Source organism: Rhinatrema bivittatum, chromosome 14 (assembly GCF_901001135.1).
Source record: "Rhinatrema bivittatum chromosome 14, aRhiBiv1.1, whole genome shotgun sequence".
NCBI classification, from domain to species: domain Eukaryota; kingdom Metazoa; phylum Chordata; class Amphibia; order Gymnophiona; family Rhinatrematidae; genus Rhinatrema; species Rhinatrema bivittatum.
In genome coordinates this window covers 18,167,992-18,190,429 of record NC_042628.1, presented here as the reverse complement: position 1 = coordinate 18,190,429, position 22,438 = coordinate 18,167,992, and the positions used below count along the sequence as shown (strand labels likewise).

The following is a 22,438-nucleotide window of genomic DNA, read 5'->3' as shown; positions in this document are numbered from 1 at the left end:
AGAGTTGGGTTTGGTTTTTTTTCCAACAGGCTTGGCTTGGTTTGTTGTTCACTTGTAAAAGGCTGGCACTGTGGGTAGAACACAAGCATTTGCCCCTGTAACTAGACAAGCACTAAAATGTATATTTTAGGATTTACTTCAGTGGAAATCTAAGTCTTCCCATTGTTTCCCATGAGTATTGGCCCTAGCCTCGTGTCTACTCTACTCTAGGTCTCACATAAAATCATACCTGGAAACTTTCCAAATCCGACTCAAAGACTCGGGGATTTCAGGGCACTGTCTAGGTCTCTGGAGACAGCTGGAGGATTTCCAGCTGCCAGATCCTGGCTGGATTAGGAAGCAAGGGGGCTCCGCTTTACAGTGCTCTGTTCTGTCTACTCCAACCTCACCCTCATGCCTCCTTTCCTCTGTGTGCCAGGAGAGGGGCCGGAGGAGGGAGAAGACCGGCTCCAGCCTCAGCGTTTCCACTCCAGCTACAGGCACGGTCAGAGAGCTGCTCTCTGCTGAGTGGAGCCCAGTGAGCCTGTGCCTAGGAAAGGAGAGAATACTGGGGTGAGGGAGGAGAAGACTGCTGAGGGTTAGGAAGGGAGAGAAGAGCTAGTGTGCTAGGGTCATCCCTGGAGGGGAGAAGGTAGAGAGAGAGAGAGAGAGTGTGTGTGAATGTGAGAGAGAGAGCGGGAATGGATGAGACTCCATGACAATAAAAATGCACGTTTGTTTCTTGAGCTTTTCATTTTATTGTTACATTATCAGTAGGCTGCAAAGAACAAACAGACTTTATCAGAAATCAATGGCAGCCTTCAGTAGTTTAAAGTTCTTCTTTCTGTGACTTCTCTTTCAGTTCATTTCCTGTGTCCTCTGTACCAGAACGGTTCTTTGAAAACAAAACCACGAAACAATAAGTGACAAAAGGGATTTTCTTCAGGAACTCCTAAGCCAGTGAGAGGTTGAGATGCATTACAGAACTGTACCCAATGTTTGGTCTCCAAAATTTTGATCCACACTTGGGTAACATGTGCAAGGCTCACATGAGCAGACAGATGTGCAAAATTCAGAAAAGGGCAGAGAAAACCATTTATCTCCATCAAGTTAAGGTAAGTATGGCCATTTTGTGGGGAACCTTAAGCGCAGTGCATTACCGACTGTTTTTTTAAAAGCTTAGAACTCTTTCCAGTGACAACGATTAGGAGATTATTTCACTCAGTTTTCATCAGGAAGAAATATTCTGCTGTTATATAAACAACAGTAATCTTTTTTGACCAAGAAAGTCACATTCATGCATAATTAAGTCAAATGTCTTAGACCTACGAAGCACAGAAGAAATGGCAGGACTGGCTCAAGGTCCCATACAAAACCTGCGCCAAAGCTGGAATAAAAAAAAAAACCACTCACCCAAAGTTACAGGGAGGGAGATGTGCAGAGAAGAGTATTCAGTACATGTCTCAAGGTACAGAGCACTGACAACTAGGCTGCTACTTCTCTCTAAATGACATAACCTGCTACACTTTGAATAGGATTTTACAATCCTTACATGCGGCGCGCGAATTTTCAAAGGGGCCCGGGCAAGCGTGTAAACCCCTGAGCGCGCATAAGTGCCAGGCCTCTTCAGAGGGGCGGGGTGGGACAGCGCCATTGTACGCTGGCCGTCGGCACGCGCAACTTAGTTCAGCTCCGGGCCTGAAGTAAGTTGCGAAACAAACAAAAAAAAAAAAAAAATAGTGGTAGAATTGAAGGGGTGGGGGGGGAAGAGGGAGGTACGGGGGTAGGGAAGTTCCCTCCCAGTCCGCTCCTTAATTGGAGCGGACTGGGAGGAAACTGGGGAAGGCCTGAGTGCATCGCCGCGCAGAAATTACAAAAGTTGACCCCCTCCCCCCCCCCCCCCTTGGGCGTGCGGATTGTAAAATCCGGTGCACCCGTGCGCGCGGCCACCCGATTGCATAACATGCACGCGTGTGTTATAAAATCGGCGCGTCCATGTGCGCGCACGTTTGAAAATCTACCCCTAAGGGTTCTGCCGACACTGCCGCTATTCCCGCTCTGATGGATAAGAGCTGCTTACTTTCGGCAGAGGAGTTGAGGGCGTTACAGCCTCACTGGAGGAAATCAAAGGACCATACACCCGTCAAAGCGTTTTTAGAAGCTCAGACCCTACCCTTTGGAATTCTCTCCCAGATGAGCTTTAACTATAAACTTTATAGTTAAATGAGCTTTAACTACCTCAACACTTAAGCTCAATTTGCGACATCAAATCCTTCAAAAAAGAGCTAAAAACTTGGTTATTCACCCAGACTTTCAGAGAGGGCGTGGGCTAAGTAATACACTCTCATCATGAACAACTACACTGCGACGATCCCTCTCTCTTTGACACACCATACCCGCCCCCCCTCCACTCCTCTCTCCTCCTACCCCCCCTAGACCCACTTTCCATCCGCCCCCTTCCATCCCACCCCGAGACCTGTCCTGCCTCTCCCTACATGCTACGACCCCCTCTTCAGACCTCTTTCGCTGTTCAATTAAGACTCCTGTTGAACAATTTCGTTGTTAATCGTGGTTTACTTGCTCTTCTGTGACATGAGTTAGCAGTTCTATTAATGTCTATTGTGTTCATATATAATCCCAATTAGAATGTTACTTAAGGTCTTAGTTAAATGTATGTATTATGTTGTTATCATGTAAACCGGAGTGAAGGCAGTTTGCATAAATAAATAAATAACTATAAACTTTATAGTTAAATGAGCTTTAACTATAAACTTTAAAGTTTATAAACTATAATAATAAACTATAAAGTTTAGTTTCCAACTAAACTTTATAGTTTATTATTTGTTATTTTTACTTTTGGTGATTGTTCTTTGTAAAGGCCATGCCTATTTATACCTTGGTTCAAAGTCACCTGTAAACCGACACGATGTGCAAACGGTTGTCTGTATATAAAACCTTTTAAATAAATAAATAAAATAAATAAATAAATGAGCTTCCCCTGACCCGAGACAGCTAATATATTTCTAGAAGCACATGAAAGCCTGATTCTTCTAGCAGGAGTTTTAAGCTTCTACAGCGCTGATGAACCCACCTTAGAAATTTTTCTATCCGCCTACCTCAGATACAGTGGGACAGCATGCCCTACAGAGCAAACAGAGAGAACTTTCAGGCCGATACAGTACAGTGCGCGCCACTGGAGCGCACTGTTAACCGGCATTTGGACGCGCGTTTCAGACCGCTAGCTTTTTACCCCTTATTCAGTAAGGGGTAATAGCGCGTCGAAAACGCGCGTCCAACCCCACCGAGACTAACAGCGCCCACAACATGCAAATGCATGTTGATGGCCCTATTAGTCATTCCCGCACGATACAGTAAGTAAAATGTGCAGCCAAGCCACACATTTTACTTTAAGAAATTAGCACCTACCCAAAAGGTAGGCGTTAATTTCTACCGGCGCAGGGGAAGTGCACAGAAAAGCAGTAAAAACTGCTTTTCTGTGCCTCCAAAGTTAAAAAAAAATATATAAAAAAAATTTGAAATCGGCTCGCGGGTTGAAAACCGGACGCTCAATTTTGCCAGCATCCGGTTTCCGAACCCGTGGCTGTCAGCGGGTTTGAGAACAGACGCCGGCAAAATTGAGCGTCGGCTGTCAAACCCGCTGACAGCTGCCGCTCCTGTCAAAAAAGAGGCGCTAGGGACGCGCTAGTGTCCCTAGCACCTCTTTTTGCCACGGGCCCTAATTTAAATAAATTAACTTTCTGAATCGCGCACACAGGAGAGTGGCCTGGGCGCTCGCCTGCTCTCCCGCATGGTTTACTGGATCGGCCCGTTTGTCAGGCCATCTTGCAAGTCTCTCACCTTGATTCACCTCCTCTGCTAATTTCTTTTTTTTTGACACTAACTGATTGCCTATATGTTAATTACTCTGATACTAATGACCATTTACTTCATCAATACTCTGCTGTTTAAAACCTTTCCCACACTCTGTTAAGCCATTGCTCATTTAATATGCTTTCAACCTCCACAGATGAGTTTCTTTCAAAAAAAAACAAAACAACGGAGTCAAATTTGTAATAATAATAATTGAACAGGTGCACCGTTAAAAATTATAGAAAAAAAATATCTGCCTTTCCTAACGCCGCTAAATAGGATGCCTTAGAAATCATGCTTTGGTCAAGTGCAGGGTGAAAGTGGTTAAGCTGAACTGATGAGTGCCTCCTTGTGTCTGAAGAGTCAAATCAATTTAATACCGTTCTTCACCTTTTCCTCCTCTTCTTTTCCGAGTTTACTTTCCTTTTCTAAAAACTCAGCGAAAGCTTCAAGGGTCCTTTCTCCGGTATATTGCACGGTCTGGAGCAAACAAGAAGGCGATCGGATTATTGAAATGCTCAGGAGTCAGCACACACAGACAGAGACACACAGAAACTCACAGAGACAGACAGACACAGACACACAGACTAGGCCGAAGCTTCACGTTGAACACCCTTCTTGTGAGGAATTACTAAATGTCCTGAGCTTAAAATAAGCTTTCCTGAAGTCTTAGGGAACAAAGCCGAGAGGAGGAGAGACAGAGCCACCAACACGTCAGCTCGACTTATTAACTGGCCCTCCTTAGAGATATAAATAGTTGACTACTATGAGGGCTTTACAAAAAGAGTATTTCTCTCTCTCTCGGCACTTTGTGAGCTGCAAAATTGAAGGCACAACCTTCATGGTGTCATTTTTGCATTCTAATTTAAAATGGAAAGTCACTTGACAGATGAGAAAAATACCATAAGGTCCATAATCAGACACGGGCTAGCTAAACACGTCCAGTCTGCTTTTCTGGGACATTCAGCAGCATGCTGGCACAGCCAAATACACCCGGGCTATGTCAAAATGAGCTAGATAAACCTATCTGGCTGATTTTAAGACTGGCCATCAGCTGTCCTAAACCTAGCCAGCTGTGTTACCTGGATAAGGCCAAAAATCATAACTTAGCCTGATCGCCCTCTCCTCATGTCAGCTGGATAACCTCTCTCAGGAGTCAGTTTGGTGGGATTTTTAAACCCCTCCGCTTATCCAGCTAAGTCCTAACCCGGACAATGCGTGCTGAATATGGACCCCTCTGAAAGGCAAATTAAAGAGAGAAGTTCAGAGGTCACTAACCTGAGCATCTGAGCCAGCAGGAAAGAATCTGAAATACGGATAGCGATCCAGCACCATGAGCTGGATATCGTTGGCTGTACAGTCTATTTTGGCTATCGTTATGTTTTCATGGTGTTCATACCGCCTGCCCAGTTCCTCCCAAACTGGGAAGAGCTCTTTACATTCCCGGGACCAGGGTGCGTCTGCAATAATATTAACAAATCAGGGGTTCAGTCTCGCAGAGTGGAGTGGTCCTTCTTTATAACACATGCTTGAGTGCCAACACATCTGTACATTAAGACGTCAGTTGTGGTAGGAATTTGACTCCCGTGAGGAATAGTGCATGCTGCAGAACGTCTATTTTGTGAACAATATTGATTTTGTTATAATAACCAAAGCTTGTTCTAAAACAGTGATAGTTTGATCTAGCTTTGGTGATTGATGAGGGATGCTTGCATTGGGCACCAACTTGGATCATTCGTGCATGAGGAGGATGAGAAAGAGAGAGAGCCCTATTTTAAGAGTTGCCATTTATGCTCATCATATAGGGGTGTGTGTATATAAATTCATATGAAAGAAAAGAAATAGATGCCTGTAGTCTTAAAACAATCCTTTATTGCAGTGGAGACACAAGGGTAGCCCGACTCTGGCCGAGTTTCGCCGTTTCAAAACGGCTGCCTCAGGGGCTTACAATAATCTTCTTGAATTCATTAGTTATATATCGACTAAGAATATAATGTGATCATATAAAGAGCTGTATGATCTCTTATGTTGCGTCTTGAAGCATTCGCGATAGCAGAACTCCACTAGCAAAGGCAAACAATGCCTGTAGTCTTAAAACAATAAAGGATTGTTTTAAGACTACAGGCATCTATTTCTTTTCTTTCATCCTGACGGCTATTATAGATCGCCTTCCTTCGTGCTTTTTGGGTCCTATAAATTCATATGGACAGAGTCACTTCTGAAAATAAGTCTTTGTCATGCTTTTATGGGATAATGTTCACTACCATTGGGCTCCCCTCTGTGTGGAAACCAGTAAGCCTTCTACTGTAAACCTATCCACCGGGAGATCGCTTAAGCATGTTTACTAGGGGGGAGGATGGGGGTTAGGCTTTTTGCAAATGAATTATTCAGACTTACTCATAGACTTGGAAGGCAGGCATGCAAGGTCCAGCCTGCTGTCATTAACATGCCAGTGGATTGGCCTCCCCCAAGTAAACCCCCCCCCCCCCCACATACATACACCTATCCTTTTCTTTCTCTTCCTGCTGTCTGCTGCCCCATGCAGCGTCAGCAGCATTCAAGTATGAAGAAAAAAAGAAAGAGAAACTTTCCTGGGGTTCTAGAAGGTATCTAGAAGGCTTCAGCGGCCTTGGGTTGGTCAATTCACAGGAGAGACTAATCCCAGCTGCCTCTTTCCCTCCTCTATTTAAAGCTTAGCTGCTCTCCTGGACCGCGGCCCCACTTTTTCCGATAGCGGGTTTTCCCCGTCCTCCTGTCCCCTCACGTTGCGATGATGTATTTCTTGTAAGGTTAGTTTGTATTACTGTCGCAGTTTGATGTTAACCTGAGCCCCGTTTGAGGTAATTCTTGGTGCTGAAGTCGTCATGTTAATTGGGGTAAGTTGTCACATGTATGGGGGGGGGAGGGGGGGGGAGCTGATAACCCACGGCAGGTTGTCAGCCATCTTGCAGATCCTGCTGGGATGGGGGCGGAGGTCCGCCTGTGCTGTTTTGGAAGTCGGGATTGGCTGTTGGCAGTCCCGCTGGGTGGTGGCAGGGTGGTCCCGAAACTTGCCAAGATGAGGTTGAAGGGGGGAAATAGCATGAATAAGGGCATTATTTACAGTACATAGTGTTGTGGTGTTATGTACTGGTTCAGGTTGTGTAGAGGTCTTATCAATAAACTGTGGCCTTTTTTAAACCCAATATGCAGTGTGTGGTTTGTTGTATAGGGCAAGTTCCCACGTTATTGCTTTGAATTCCTTAATCTCCCCTTGTCTGGAGTAAAACTATCCTCTTATTCTGTACCTTTTGTTTCCACCAATTGTTCTTCGTGCTTTGGAATGATTATTTTCTTTTAATTATAGCTGTAGAGCCTGTGGGCGAAGATGATTTAATGCCAGATTTTTATTTTATTTTTTTTTGCTTCCTGGTGTCTGTGTTTCCTACTCTGAGAAAAGTACCAGCAGATCGAATTGGAAAATAACCGATAACAAAGCTTCCTCATGCCAGGGCTGCAATTGATTAGTTTGTACTACAAATAAAATATTGAGGGCATATTTAGGTGAAGCCCAGAAAAAAAAAATGAATTCCAGCAGCACTACTGAACCTAAATCCATTACACAAGTCACCATAAAACCTTGGAGTGGTAAGCAAGACAATTGTCATGGACCAGTTTTTGGTTTCCCCCTATATTTAACATAAGTCAAGCACTCTCTAAATGACAGGGGAAGCAAACACTGCAAGGCCAATGCATTATTTATATTATCTGTGTTACCCACACAAAAGGAAGGTAGCAATTCCAGGAAATGCCAATCATGAAAATAAATAAATAACTTGAGCTGGTAATTCATCAAGATCTTATCCCAAAGCCTTAGTAAAAATCAGGACCTCTGGGGAAAACGGTCTCTATGGCTCAGGCTGTTAGTGGCAATTTGCTCAGCCTCAGGGGCTCTGGAGAACGTGGACGCAGCAGGAAATGCCGACAAAACCATCTGCAAACGTTGGAGGAAGCTAGTGAAGGTTTAACAATAGGAACGTGGCCAGTTTCGAAGAGTCTTGATGTATTCTTTTGTACAAAGCTGTCTCTTGGGGAAGAGATCTCCGTTTGGAATGATCCAAGTTTACCCCCAGCCAAAGGCAACACCTATCACACAACCTGCTGAGTGGGGAAATGTAGAATTATACTTACAGAACATTACAAAAGTGTTCTTGACCTTGCTGAAAGCTACTTTATTGAAGTTCTTGCCCACCAGCGCTTTAACGGGACTTTTATCCCAGCCTTCTGGAATTTCTTCGCTGTCCAGCTTTGGCTAGATGGATACAGGAGCAGAATTATAAAAGTCATGCGTACGCTGCTTTAAGGCAAAACAGACTTAGAGATAATGCCTCCCGTGACAATACTCTGTTCCTTCTGCAATTTTTCTTCCATTTACTAAATCAGATTCTTCTCTTTTGTGCTATCGCGCCGTTCCATGCCTGTCATACAAATAAGTATTCCTAAACACTTTACCGTCATAGCTAACGACATTGTAAGATACGATATTTGGGTCTGGCTAACATTTGCCATGTGAAGGTAATGGAGAAAAGCTGAGCCTTCAATTCTGGGCTTGTGTGCAGAGGACAAGAAACTTTGAGAGAGTTTGTTCCAGAAAACAAGGATGTTTCTGAAGGCAGATCTGCTACCAACTGGGACTTAGCTTATGGGCGCTCGCCGTGGACATGTACAGGGCTTCTTTTAGAGCGAGGCATAAATTTTATTATCAACCGAGTATAAGATCTTTTCTCCATGCGCTCATTTTTGTATGCTGCATTAACTAAAAGCTGCTGGGCACAGTCATAGGAATATACTGCTCTCCAAAGAGCCAAATCTTAAAGAGCAGATTGCAGCAACCTTTCTCCACTAAAATCCATCTCTCCCTCACATGCCATGGCCACCTACTTGGTGCCCAACCCAGGGGCAAAGGTTGCTGGCAGCGCTCTTGCAGGCCACGATCTGCTTAAAAACGGTCACTGAGGAGAGGCAGGGGCCAGCGATTCGTCTAAGCTCTTGCTCTGTCGCCTTTGGAGAAGGTTTGCTATGCGCGCAGTACCTTGGCCTTCCCTTCCAGGTAATCCCGGCAGAAGCTCCTCAGGTTCTCAAAGGTCACCTCGTCTGCAGGCATCCTGAACTTTACATCACTCGTCAAGTTCAAAATACGGACAGCCGGCACATCTACCTCCGTGATGCGGAAATACTCAAAAATACGCCCGTTCCTGGTTTCTTCCGTATCAACAAAGATAAAGACAATCTGAAAAATAACATAGCTTAATCCAGTATTAAATTACAGCATGATGCATGAATGTTTCATTTTCCATCTGTCTGTCCTACATCGTGCTTTTCTTCTACACTCCAGAAAGAGGCATATCTAGCACTTGTGCTATAAGCTACAATTAACTGGATGCACCAAACCAGAGTATTAAGTTCCAACAACCCCCATCCGGAAATGTATGAGAAGAAAGTTACCCTGCACCTGCATCGCTGCTATGCAAATTGAGCTCTGCCCCTCTCCCTGTACTCTCCAGCTCCGCCCCCCCATCTCTCTGTGGATGGGGAATTAAACTTCTCTCTTTCCCTCTACTCTTCAGCTCACCTTCCCCCCCCCCCCCCATGGAAATTGAGCTCTGCCCCTCTCTCTGCCGTATTCTCCAGCTCCTTCCCTCGCTCCCTTTGACTTGTCAAATCCACTCTTTACCCCCACACCCAGTACACGTGAGCTCAGCCTGCACACGCTACTAACACGCATCTCAATGACACACCAAAAGGGTTAATTTTCAAAGGAACGTGTTTGCGCGCGTAATCTTAAAGAGGCGGCTCCAGCAAACGTCCCCCGCATATTTCCGCTAGGGCTTCACCAGCTTTCATGTACGCTGGTGGATTTTAAAACATTCTTGCCGGAGGGGAAAAAAAAAGTTTTTCCAGTTAGTCCAACCAGTTTGTCCAGTTGATATTGAGCTCTTCAAGACCCCCTCTGGTTCTTCATCCTGTAAGCCACTCCCCCCCACCCCCCAACTTGACCCCCGAACCTTCACGCTGTGCTGAAAGCCCTAAAACTGGAGAGCTCTAGACCTGCTCCTCATCAGGACCTGCAGCAATGCTACGCGGATAACACACGGACACGCGCCATGGTCAGTTCTTTTTTTTTTTTTTTAATTCGGCGTCATGCGCCTAAGTCATAGTCCTGCCTCGGAATGCCCAAGCCCCACCCCCTTATTCTTAACATGCGCATACTTCGCGGATTCTTAGAATTTATGCTGCTCGTGCACAGCCCGCCCACGTGCGTAGGTGGCTGTTTTTGCACAAGCAGCGCTTTTAAAATGGACCTGTAGCTACGCCTCACAGTAGTTTCCTGTCCTCAGATGGGCTTTTACTACTACTAATTTAATATAATTAAATCCAAGTTGCAAATAAAATATGAATAGGTGGAATTACACTGCTTCAGTTGTATGCAAATCTATCTCATGCCTAGTAACTGGGGATAGCCTGAAAACCTGAGTGGATTGATGTCCAAGAGGTCTGGACACTGCCGACAGTGCCTCCCCTGCCTTTAGCCTCCAGGGAACTGCTTTTGATATGTCCTTGTCCCATATCAGCTGTTCCTCTTCTTTTCTGCCTGTCCTGTATGTAAACCTGTTTGTTAGACTAACAAGAAAATTATGCAAAGATGCCACCGTATGTGAGCTTTCACGAGTACAGCAGGTGCCTTCTTCAGACGTCAAATGAAGATGGCTTTCTCTGAGATTATTCAAGCCGCTTGAATAGTGCCCTATGGCGTGGTTTCCTGTGAGACATTTCCGTCAATGGGATCGTAAGTCATTCAGTTGGATCTCTGTATGCTTGCCTATCGCTTACAGGTGCTGAAAATGCTCCACAGGAGGTAACTACTGTGACGCATTGATATTTGTTCAAAGACACCAGGAAAGGACTGAAAAAACAAGTCTGATTATTGAAAGAATTAATCATTCCCCTGCAGATATGAATCCAAGTTAATGGCTCATAGCATGGACCTAACCTTTCTAAGTTTAAGAGGTCTAAAGAATGACCTCCTTTTACTGGGAATGGATTGATGGATAACAGAGATTCAAAATTAAACCTGAAATTAAGTTTCAAGGACACCGTTACCAATCAGACAAAATCTAGGTAGCATTTTAAAGTTGATGAACATTAAAATGTTTGCTCAGGTCGGATCTGAAGTATCCATCATCTATTTTTCCAACCTCCCGCCCCCCATCACAATAAAGCAGTTTAATGCTAAATTCGAACGTATCAGTCTTGCACTCCAAAGTTTATCAAGACATTGCAAAAATGGCCTTCAGCTGGATAAAAACAGCACCTTTACTTCCAATTATAACAATGATAATCTTTATTATTCACATATAGAGAGCAATTAGAAATAGAGGCTCTGTGGTTATCTATCGCATTTTGCTGGGCTGTTGTGTAGTTGAAGCCTCTTGGTATTTATTGGCCATTCCAATGCAAAAATATTTTGGGCACTGGGATATAAGACCAAGTTCTGGAAACCATATTGACCTTGGTAAAAAACTGGTCTTAGCAGGTTTTGATACCTTTAATGAGATCAACATAAAAGGGCGTTGTAGTACATGAATCTTTAAGGCTGTACAGACCCTTCCCCAGATGTGAGAATGAGAGAGGTAAGTAGATTTAGCCTTATTCAATAAAGATATTTTCCCCATAGACCAAGAAGGGAATCACGCCCTTTCAGACTAAGAGCCACAGTGTGCTATTAACCCTGCTATGAGCTTAACTGTTGCTAACTCTGCTTTATTAATGGCCATTTATGGATTGAGTGGAAGGACATTCACCAACCTTTCCTCTGAACTCCACTGCAGCAGACTCAAAGTTCTCATAAATTGTGCTGAACGTCTCCGAGCTCTTAGCGGCAAACAGCAGGATGTGATTATGGATGGGGACATCAAAAATTGTCACGGACGTCTGCAAAACAAAAAAAAAAGACTCAACATCTGCTCTGCTGTTGCCGAGTGAGACAGGGGAAAAAAATCGATCTTCAGCAGTGCACTTGAACTCACTAATAAGTTCCAGTGCAGACCAGTTTCAGTCGTGAATTTGAGAGAGATGAGCCATTTCTCTCTCCTTCTTCCCCTGTGGTAGAGAGGTACCCAGCAGACTGCTGCTGGAGTTACAGTGGTCTAGCAATACAATATCATTTTAGACTGTGCATGTCACGCAGACGTCGCCTATGTTACACTATAAGCCATATAAAGGCCCAGTTACAGTGTTGAGAAACGTTTGTTATGGATAATGAGAATTACAAATCTGAAACCCTTCTCCCCCGATGCTGTTTCAAAACTCAAAGCCTGTTATGGTAAACTTTGACAGGGCTGTCATTTTCACATGCTGGAGGTGAGATGACATTTCCTAACAACAAATGCACCCCCCTTCTGAACTTCATGAGCCCCCCAAATTTGGTTCAGAACTCTGGCAACCATGATGCACTCCTACAGCGTCACTCAGTGGGGTTGGACCAAAAGGTCTCCCATGTCACTGCAAAGTTTCACTGAAGACGTGGAATGGTCGACTGAAAAAGCAATTCCTGATTTCTAAATTATTTTTTTTTTAATGCAGTAAAAATGGACCCACCTCCAGGTTATACTCTGTGACCAAATCCATGTTATAGGTTCTGATCAACCTGACCAGATCCAACTTGCTGTGTATGTCGTCTTCTGATATTTCATAGTGGACAGGTTTTCCCTGGGACAGCGGTAAAAGCAATGCTTATACGTTTTGAAATGTGTGAACAAAGCAACATGCAATGAGGACATGCTTCAAGGGCAACAACACCGAGCAATAGAAATAAATCTTTTGAGCCGATGGGGGTTCTCGGCGCCCTTCTCTATCCGAGAAAGATGAGAGATTATGGCTGTACTGTCAGTCATTTATTTATTTATTGATAATATTCTCAGACCCTGCAAACTCCCAACATTAAAATTATTATTTCTACTGTTCCTGCAGATTCCAAAACGACTGATCCACGGTGTCTTTCAGCCATTCTTAGCAAAACCATAAATGCAGGAACGCAACACTCATCTCAACATGAATAAAACTGTCACATTACCAAATATTCAATACCAATTCCAATGTATTGTCAGTAACTAGCGGCTCCACAAAATCTAATATCGAGGAGGGGGAAAAAAACTTTTTTTTCTGGGAACTCTTGACCATTAAAAAATACATTGGAGCAACTGTATCTTTGCCCAAACCCAAATCTCCTGCTCCTGCCCTACCTCTCCAGTGTCGCTACTGGCTGGCAACTGGTAAATTACAAGACACTGCCCCCCCTAGAGATTTGGACCCTCTGGATAACAAGTTCTTGGCCTCCACTGACCGGAAAAGTTTTCAGAAGCGACTCCTACCTTTTTGAAGACAGCAACCACACTTTTGGTAATGCCGTACTTGGTAAAAATATCTTCCCCACTCGTCACTCCAAAAGGGATCTCTGGTACATCTTTTGCAGCCTCGTGGAAGAGCTCCGCCATCTCGCCGAGCAGATCCTGCGCGGGGAAGGTTCCGTTAGTGGTGGCCGCTATGGACGGGCACCGTGGACCTTTCCACGGGACACGCGCTTGCCTGCCTGCGCGGCTCCCTAAATTATCTTCACCGTGACGCTGCCGCCATTACAGCTTTCACACATGGGAGTTTCGAAAGCATCCACCTCACCAATTCCTATTTCGAGTCGTAAAAACTCAAAGAGGCCGTGCTTCCTGCTCGCCTTCAGCATGAAGATTTGCAGCCAGCAGGATACTAAGAAACGGAGGGGAGATTAAGCCATTTCCATTTTGTTTTGTGGGGTGCTCCTAATTTAAAACTGGGAAATTTACAGATGGAGTTTTGTGAGAGGCTAGGAGACATGAGGAACAAGAGGTGTGCCCAACGTGTCCATGCAGTTCTATTATAAACAGCTTTTGATGTTTTCCTTTCATTTGAAAATAAAAGAAAAAAAAAAAAAACGGTCTGAACAATATTTCCCTGAGAAAAGGAGGAATATCTATTGATAAAGAATTTGATATCCTAAAGGCAGACTCGGGATGGGTTACGTAAAGAAATAAGGCATTGAGCACATAAGTAATAGATCTATACACAGATATTATAAGCCGAATTTACAAAGCCCCGTGTGTGCAGAATGGGGGAGATACGCGGGTGGCTGGGCTGTGAGGACGCCGCACAGATTTTCGGAGCCCTGCAGCCACCCGCGTATCTCCCGGCACGCGAATTGGAAGGGCTAGAGGAAAAAGGGGCGGGGCTGCGGCCGGGACGGCGCCATTAAGAGACAGTCCTGCTGAGGCGCGTGCCGGGAATGAAGGACCCACAAAATTTGCTGCTGCTAAGGACTGCGGGTAAGTATGAAAACAAAAAAAAAAATCCTAGGGCAGTTTGTGGGGTAGGTTAGGTAGGGGGTTTAGGAAGTTCGCTCCTTTAACAGGGGCGAACTGGAAGGGAAGGAGGAATTGGGCCTATTGCGTCGCCACGCGTACCCGATCGAAACATGCGCGCCTCGATGTAAAATCCTGCGCGCAGGTAGCCAGTTTTATAACATGCAGGCGTTTGAGCGCCTGTTATAAATTCGGCGCGCACATGGTCGCCCGCCCGTGGGTCTTACAATCTACCTTTATTGGGTCTACCTTCCAGATAGCGTCTGAAACAAAACTTGTCGCAGCATAACCCCTTGGCACAAGCCCCAGAAACCTACCCTGAAGAAACCAATGACTGCCACGTTTTCGGAGCGCACGAAGGACTGTGCCTGGTCAGTGCTGTTGATAAGAAGTGCGCTGGGACCAAGTCTCCTGTTCACCCACGTAACGAACGCCGATGCGCTTCTGACTCCTGAGGCACAAGAGAAAAGAGAGGAGGAAAGTTAAGCGGTCAGTGAAGAGAGAGGCAAGGCTGTTTCATCCCAACTGTCCAAAGGCCGCCCTTCAATTCTGCTTCATTCAAGAGGCGTTTTGCCTTAAGTTAAACAAAATCCAGCTCGGCCTAAATAGCCCCAAATGGATGTACTGTATGGCATTCTCTTTTATGGAGGGAGATTCCCCACTACTGCTCGGGAGAGTGCTCCCGAGGGCTCTAGGGAGTCCCTCGTTTATATTACAAAGCAAAGAAGGCCTCGCCAAACGGAGGAGAGCTGAGGAGGGAGCCTCGACAAGAAACTGAAGGCACCTCACGGTGAGGCCGACAGACCACGCTGATCCTAAACTCGCAAAGGCAAATATGTGGTAAAAGTGCTTATTAAATGCCTAAGATTTTATTTTTCGCACCAACAGTAATTTTGTCACGTGTCCTTTATCTTTTGCAAGTTCAACTTCAAAGTTAATTTACTGCGTGAATGGACGTACGGGGCTCTAGGGTTATAATTATGTCTATTAGGGCATGTTAGAGATTGGATATTTGATACAGGTTATTATACCCCCCTGGCTGTAGAAAAGAATATTATGTATCCTCTACAGCGCTCGAGGGTGACACCTAGAGGCTGAATTCAGAGTACATGACTGCAGAGTTCCAGAAAGCCCAGGACTCTTGCAGGGGTGGGAAATCGCTGGGTAGTTATAAATGAAGACTCGCAGTACCAGATCCCAATCCTGGTTCCACCTGAGCCGGAAGCTCAAAAGGAGCAGGAGGAAACTGCCAGGTAAAATGAAATGTGCAAATTAACCTGGCTTTTGCACCCCCATGTCTGCAAACATAGCTCATGAATATTCATTGTGGACATTCCATGATAGCCAATCTTCTGGATTTCTTCAGACACGGCAAATATCAACATTGAGTCACAGCTACAAAAAATTACCTTTACAGTCTATAGGGTTTTTCCTGTCACCGTCAACAAACAGTTTTAAAGTAGGAAACTCTTGTATTTTAAATTCTTTTCCAAGTTCTTTTTCTTCTGTGATATCAACTTTGCCAAATCTGATTTCGGATGATCTCTCCTTCAGCTGTCCTGCTGCCTTGGAAAATTCTTCCCCTACTGTTTGTGATGGGCCGGACAACGCAATGTCTGAAAAAAAGAAACAGAATTAAAAAGATTTAAATTTCATTGAGATTTCAAAATAAAAACTGTACCTGGGCATTGTGCTGTAGCAATAATCTAATTTAGCAATTGCTTTGGGTTCTCTGTGGCTAATAAAGAGGGCCTACCCTGATAAAGTTGAGATACCAACTCTTTATCACCACACTTTGCTTACTGCACATAAGAGGATTGTGGGGACTGACCTTGATTCTCCTTGAATTATTAGTAGAAACATTCTTAGCTTTATCAGTAAACCTCTCAAATAAGAAGCGATGAAAAAGTGCCCTACTCTACTACTGTTTTATATCAATCAGTTGACTAAACACTATGAACTTTTATTACATTGAGCAAGATTTAAAAGAAAAAAAAAAAAGCAGGACCCAGCAGCTGCATACAATCTGGATTTAATTCCCAGGCTGGGCTTCTGCTCTCCAGGTTGGTAGGGGATTAGGGTGCTGCAGAGGCACATTCACAGCCCTTGAGGAAAGGGAACCCCAGATATCACACAACAGCTACACTCAGTGACCAAACTTAGGGTCCATGTTAGCCAGCTTCTAAGAAGGAGCCACATTTTGTAGCCACTGACCAAAGAATGTCACTACAATGGCTGGGCTGAGCTAGGATTGCCAGCGTAGTCCTTTTCTCTTATCAATCTATTCCAGTTCTAATTTTGCCTCTCTGCTTGCATAGACTTTTAATTCTTTAATTTAATTTAATTTCTTTAATTCTTTACATCTAGGGCCCCCGCAGTAACTTTAATTTCCATCATCAAAAGTTAAAAGAAAAGGAACTGAGAGGAAACTATAACATCGGGAGGTGAGATGACATCGCGAGAGAGAGAGAGACCACGCCCCCTCCCACGACGTCACGGAGACCTTCGTCGGCGGTTGAAAAGCGCCTCACCACCAGGTGCTGCGCGACGAAGGGGTGCGACAAAGGGGTTTTCCCCTTTGTGCAACCCTTGGTGCCTCATTTAATATCTTTTTTTGTACATTTTCTGTTATATAAACCTTTTCCAAGTTATGTACCCTTTTTAGTTTGTTAACAAGTTTAATTTGTAATTGTTCACTGTATCAGACTATGGAATTATTCTCCAGCTGTTTTTTGTTCTATGTAAAACCGGTATGATTTACATGTAATATAAGAATGTCTGTATATAAAAATCCAAAATAAATAAATAAAAAACAAAAAACAGGACTACAGGTCCATGCATACACTGGAATAAAACCAGGGTAGTACTGAAAAAGCCTCTTGGGTGTAAGGGAAACGAATCCATAATGAACTACTATCCAGAACTGCTGTACAGGGGAAAGAGTAACTAGATAACTTGCCTTTCTCTATACAACATATTGTTAAAAATAGTGCTAAAGGGACCGACCTGCTAGCTTAGTGGCAACGCTGTGCCCTGCCATGCAGAGGGTCCCAGCTTTGATTGCTAGATCAGGTCTTTAGCACCTTGGGTTGGCCAAGGCTAGAGATGCTGCAGAGGCAGCATTCACATCCTCTGAGCGAGGCATGGGAGAAGGGAGTCATGGTAATTGTAAAGGGTGATACAAGGTGCCTGGATTTGGAGCCCACACTACAGGATTCCAGAAGGAGCCCCGTTACAGGTCTCCTGGGTTTAAGTCCATCGCTGCAATGACCAGACTTGCCTGATGAGGGTCTATTAAAATAGGAAGAAAAATCCCAGAGTAACTGTGAATAAAGGCTCATGGTGCCAGATCCCTGCCCTGGTTCCAATTGTACTGGAAGATAAAGGAAAAAGGAGGAACTACTAGGCCAAAAAAAAAAAAAAAGAAGAGTGCTATAATGCCCCAAAATAAATGTTACTGCTTACTGAATGCACTACTGGAATAAAGTAGAAGACATGGAGCTTGCATCTCTTTTTTTTTTTTCATGAAGATAGCAATAGTAGCTGCAAATGCAGAGGGTGTCTGGGAGGAAGCTCAGTAAATACAGCGTGATACAGCGTTCAGAACGTTAAGCTGGATACCTGGGAAACATTTCTGCAGAAAAAAGAGAGTGTGTGCGCACTTAGCTCTGCATCTGTCACCAGATACAGCAGACCCCTACTCAACACACAACATTGCATCACTACACTGAAACAGCAAACACAACTAAAATAAACTTCAAACTAGGTTAACGAGGTTTTTAGTCATTTCATTAACTTTCATTCTATAGCTGCTTTACATAATTTTGCATCGCAGGCACTGAACAATGAATTTGCATGAAATTTCGCAAACATAAAACTCTGCATGAAAAATAGCTATTTGCAAAGCAAAGAGTTACATTTTGCATGCTAATAGGGCAAATAGTTTGTCATCCCATTTAGCATGCACTGTTAGCAATTTTAGTGTACAAAGCAGCCTTTGCTTATTAGTGCACAGTTTAGTGTACTGCGTTTCAATTTTTGTGAATGGAAATAAAATGCTAATGAAATGGATAAAACCTCGTTAACATACTTTGAAGTTTATTTTAGGTGTTTTTGCTGTTTCAGTATAGTGATGCAAAATCTGCAGTACTTTTTACCTGTGAGCTGTGCATCAAAGCAAAAAGTCCACACACATCTTTGGTTTGATTATTGCCCAGGAAAAAGTACGTGCAAGGTTTGTGCCAACTTTCTCTCTGTGGGTACTTTTTCTCTTGGAAATAAAGCATGCATAGATATGAAAATGCCCTCCTTAAGCATTATTTCACTCCTCCCAACCTAAATATGCCCTTGTGTTATAGAAAAACTGCTTAATATGATGTAATCTATTAATACTTGATCCAAACCAACATCATATAAATGGAAACTTTTTTTTATATTGTGATTAGAGACCTCATATATAATAAAGTGGAGGCAACTTGCTGTTTACTCACACTTAAATATGAAGATAGTTCTTGCTTAATGAACCTCACAATTCAAAAGGTGCATTAAATCACCATCTTTAACTTTGTATAATCAGAGATGGTGATTTAATGCACCTTTTGAATTGTGAGGTTCATTAAGCAAGAACTATCTTCATATTTAAGTGTGAGTAAACAGCAAGTTGCCTCCACTTATATATATATATATATAGTGAAGAGACCTCATATATAATAATTAAAAAAATTTCCATTTATATGATGTTGGTTCGGATCAAATATGGATAGAACGACATGCATAATTTTACAGCAATAAGGGTGGGCAATTATTAAACAGCTGGTGGGGAAAAAAAACAAAACAAAACTTGCTTTACCCACCGAAATGGCTTTGAATATTGTCCTCATAATGCAAACAGTGATTTTGTACAAGAATAAAAAATTAAAAACACGATGTCACAATCACAATAGAAATGTCTAAATGAATCTGGGAAAATAAAAACGTGAAGAAGGGAAGGAAAATTAGAAAGATACACAGAGCAGCATAGGGGGAAAAAAAAAAACCCTATGACATCTTCTGGGGTGGACCGTGATAACAGCAACTACACTTTAAGAGGAAAGATACTGGGATTTTACGTGCCAAGCAAATTAATTTAGCATTTCATTTCTATTGCTCACAAGTAGAGACCTGCAAACTTCTTCAAAACAGGCTCATCAAAGAACTCGATAAACTGAAAGAATTACAAAAGGTTCATCAAAACCAGCTCGTTAGAAGTTTTGGAAGAAATCCAAAAAAACCTGAAGCAGATTTTGTCAGACTCTGGATCCACTATGGATTTCTCAAACAATTTGAAGCATGTGTTTCAAATCCGCCTTTGCTATTTTTTTTCTTTGTTAATTATTTAAAAAAAATGTTCCCAGTGTCACCAACCAGCGCCAAGATTACAACAGATTTCTCCAGCAGATCCGGGGGAGAGAGTCTGAAAACATTCAGCCAAACTCCAGAGGTCCACCCCACGCGGGTACGATGTGGATCTCTTGTCCCAGCTCCGCTCACAGACGCTTTCCCGAAAGGCCCACTGCCGTGCTACTATTACGGCAACACAGAAGGAAAGGAAGAGCCAACTTACAGAACTTGACCAGCAGATACTTGTTTTCTTGCAGGGCTCTGGCAAGTTGCTGGATTTGAGCACCAACACATTTTCTTCCTCTTTAATTCTGCCCTTCTTAGGCTTGGATGACGTTTTCCCTTTTCTGTCTTCCGCTAGGAGAAGAGAGCAGCAGGACAAAATAAGAAAGGAGATCCACAGCGGTCTCATGCTGCTTCTTTCATGGGCCTAGGGTTCCCAGAGATGAAGGAAAAGAAATGATACGGTAAGATTACCTTGCTGGAGACCTGCGACTAGAATGACCATCTGCCTTATCGACAAACCAAATGCCCTGCTCCCACGTCATTTAAGACTGATAAGCGCTCTTGTAAACAGACTCGTGCACTGCACTTTTTTTTTTTTATTAAAAGAACTGCTTATTCTTTATCTTTTCTCTTTTTTTTTTTGCAGTTTTCACAGCTAAATTTATTTTCGTTACATTAGCATTTGTGCTCTGCTACCCATTTGCTTTCTTCCCCGCTACCAGCAAGGGACTCTGACAACTTTGATCTACTCGAGCCCAAAAACCCGCCTTGGATTCGTAAAATAAATTAGCAAAAACGGGGCTGCCACCTCCTGGGAGGCTCACGCCAGCTCTCCACTGATTTTCGCAGCTTGTAAAATGTTGGGTCCTACCCATTAAAAGGGAGCGCCCTGCACAAAGCGTCAGCTGGTCTACTGTCCAGACAAGTGAAAGCAGATACCTGCAGATACCTTTCAGACTGGCTGCATTGTGGCAAAGTCCTTTCTGCCCATGGCCTTTGCCCCAATTTTCAACGCCCATACTTTCACTTTGAAAATTGTACCATTGGACATCTGCAGCTGCTTTTTCTGCAGGCACTTTTTCCATGTAAAATAACTTGCATAAAAATGCAATCTTGCACTCACCATGGGCGGCCTCCTCTAACCCTAGGAAACTCGGCCCACCCCAGGAAGATCGCCATCTAATGTGGCTAAAAGCGCAGGCATTGTGGGGACCCCCCCCAGGTGGGCAGTTTTCAGACAGCTCCTTTTACCCGTGTAAATCAGTACGGGCCCCTGTCACAAGGACAGGAGGGCCTTGGAAGCCCCCACGCGCCCATAGATCCGCCGAGCAAAAGGATCAAGTAGCCTCCATGTGCCAATAACCATCCCGGGTCCCTTCCCTTCCCCAACAGATCCTCTCAAATATCTTACCTCTTTTGATGACATCCAAAGGCCGGGAAAGAAAGAGCTTGACTCTCACCTCCTTTGCTGCACTCAACCTAAAAATATAAAATAAAATATGGCAGCGACCATTCCTCTCCTCCCCCCTCATCTTGTCCACGCCCTCCATCGTTCTGTCCCCTTCTGCCCCCTCTCCTCCTCCTGTTCCATAAAGCCCTGTCCCTCTGTCTCACCACCATGTTCCTGTCTCGTCTCACCCCTCTCCTCCCCCCTCATCTTGTCCAGTGCCCCCCTCTCTGCTCTGCACCCTCCATCACTCCATCCCCTTCTGCCCCCTCTATAAAGCCCTGTCCATCTGTCTCACTCCCCTGTTCCTTTCTCGTCTCACTCCTCTCCTGCACCGGCCCAGCCTCTTCTTCTTTGCCCTGTCACTCCCTCTTTTTCTACACCACGTTCCTCTCTTCCTCCTCTGTCGTCTGTCCACTCACTCCCCCATCTAGCATCCCTCCCCACCCAGTGCCCGGCGGATCACAGATCCTCAGGGACCCTGCCCGCTCTTTACCCAGTCTTCCCTTCTGGCACAGCAGCGGGTCAGGCCCCACTTCCTCCAGTAACCTGTGCTTCTAGAGAAGATTCCTCTTCGCTCCGGCACGGGCCTACAACTCTCCTCTTCTTTTTTTTTTTTTGGGCGACTAAGAACAGCCCTTCCCGCACTGCTGCCTGCCTGCCTCACAGCGCTGGGTCTGGGTAGGGATGACAAAACACTTTGCAGAGCAGTCCTTAGGGGTGCAGTCCCAGTCTGGTACGACTAGCCACATGCTGGGGCGAGGGCTTGCAGCCGTTTTCTAAGCATGCTGTGTGGCTAGTAACTTTTTCTCACGGAAAGAGGTTTTGCTTCTTACCCTTTTCAGGCTAATTTTTTTCCTTCCACAGGAGAAATCGTGTATAACTTTAGGCTAGATTTTTAGCCCAGAACAATCTAATGATTGTTTATCCAAGGCCCTGGAGTTCACCAGTTTATTCAAACCTTGGTTCCTGATATCTTAAATCAATACGCTTCTGAAGGACAAAAAGATCTACTTCCACGAAATCGTGGGGCCTTTTTATGTATTCTTTTGTCCTTTTATTTCCCAACTAGCAGTCACTAACTGCTAACAGAATGTAGTTAAAGCAATTAAAACTCACAACAATCTGGAGAGTTAAAAAAAAGACGAGGTGGAACCAAGTAAAAATGAACACACTCTGCTGCTCAGAGTGCCACCTTCTGGATAAACTGTTAAACAGAAGTCTGCATGGACATCATCAGTTGCAACACTTTTTATGGCTAAGGATGCTATTCAACACAGGATGTACATTCTGCCCCATCAAAATTCCCTGTCAAACAAAATGCATCAAG

At 44.1% G+C, this 22,438-nt stretch overlaps 1 protein-coding gene across 1 annotated transcript; it reads right to left on the bottom strand.

Annotated features, from left to right (window-relative positions):
• Positions 1-713: 713 nt before the first annotated feature.
• On the bottom strand, positions 714-21,226 carry PDILT (protein disulfide isomerase like, testis expressed). Its single transcript, XM_029576419.1, is given in 13 exon segments — positions 714-874; positions 4,240-4,329; positions 5,128-5,309; positions 8,020-8,140; positions 8,921-9,118; positions 11,695-11,820; positions 12,487-12,597; positions 13,260-13,397; positions 14,594-14,727; positions 15,686-15,892; positions 19,879-19,923; positions 19,926-20,012; positions 21,073-21,226. Coding segments are annotated over 13 exon segments (1,644 nt in total). The 5' UTR covers positions 21,212-21,226; the 3' UTR covers positions 714-808.
• Between the last annotated feature and the right edge of the window lie 1,212 nt (positions 21,227-22,438).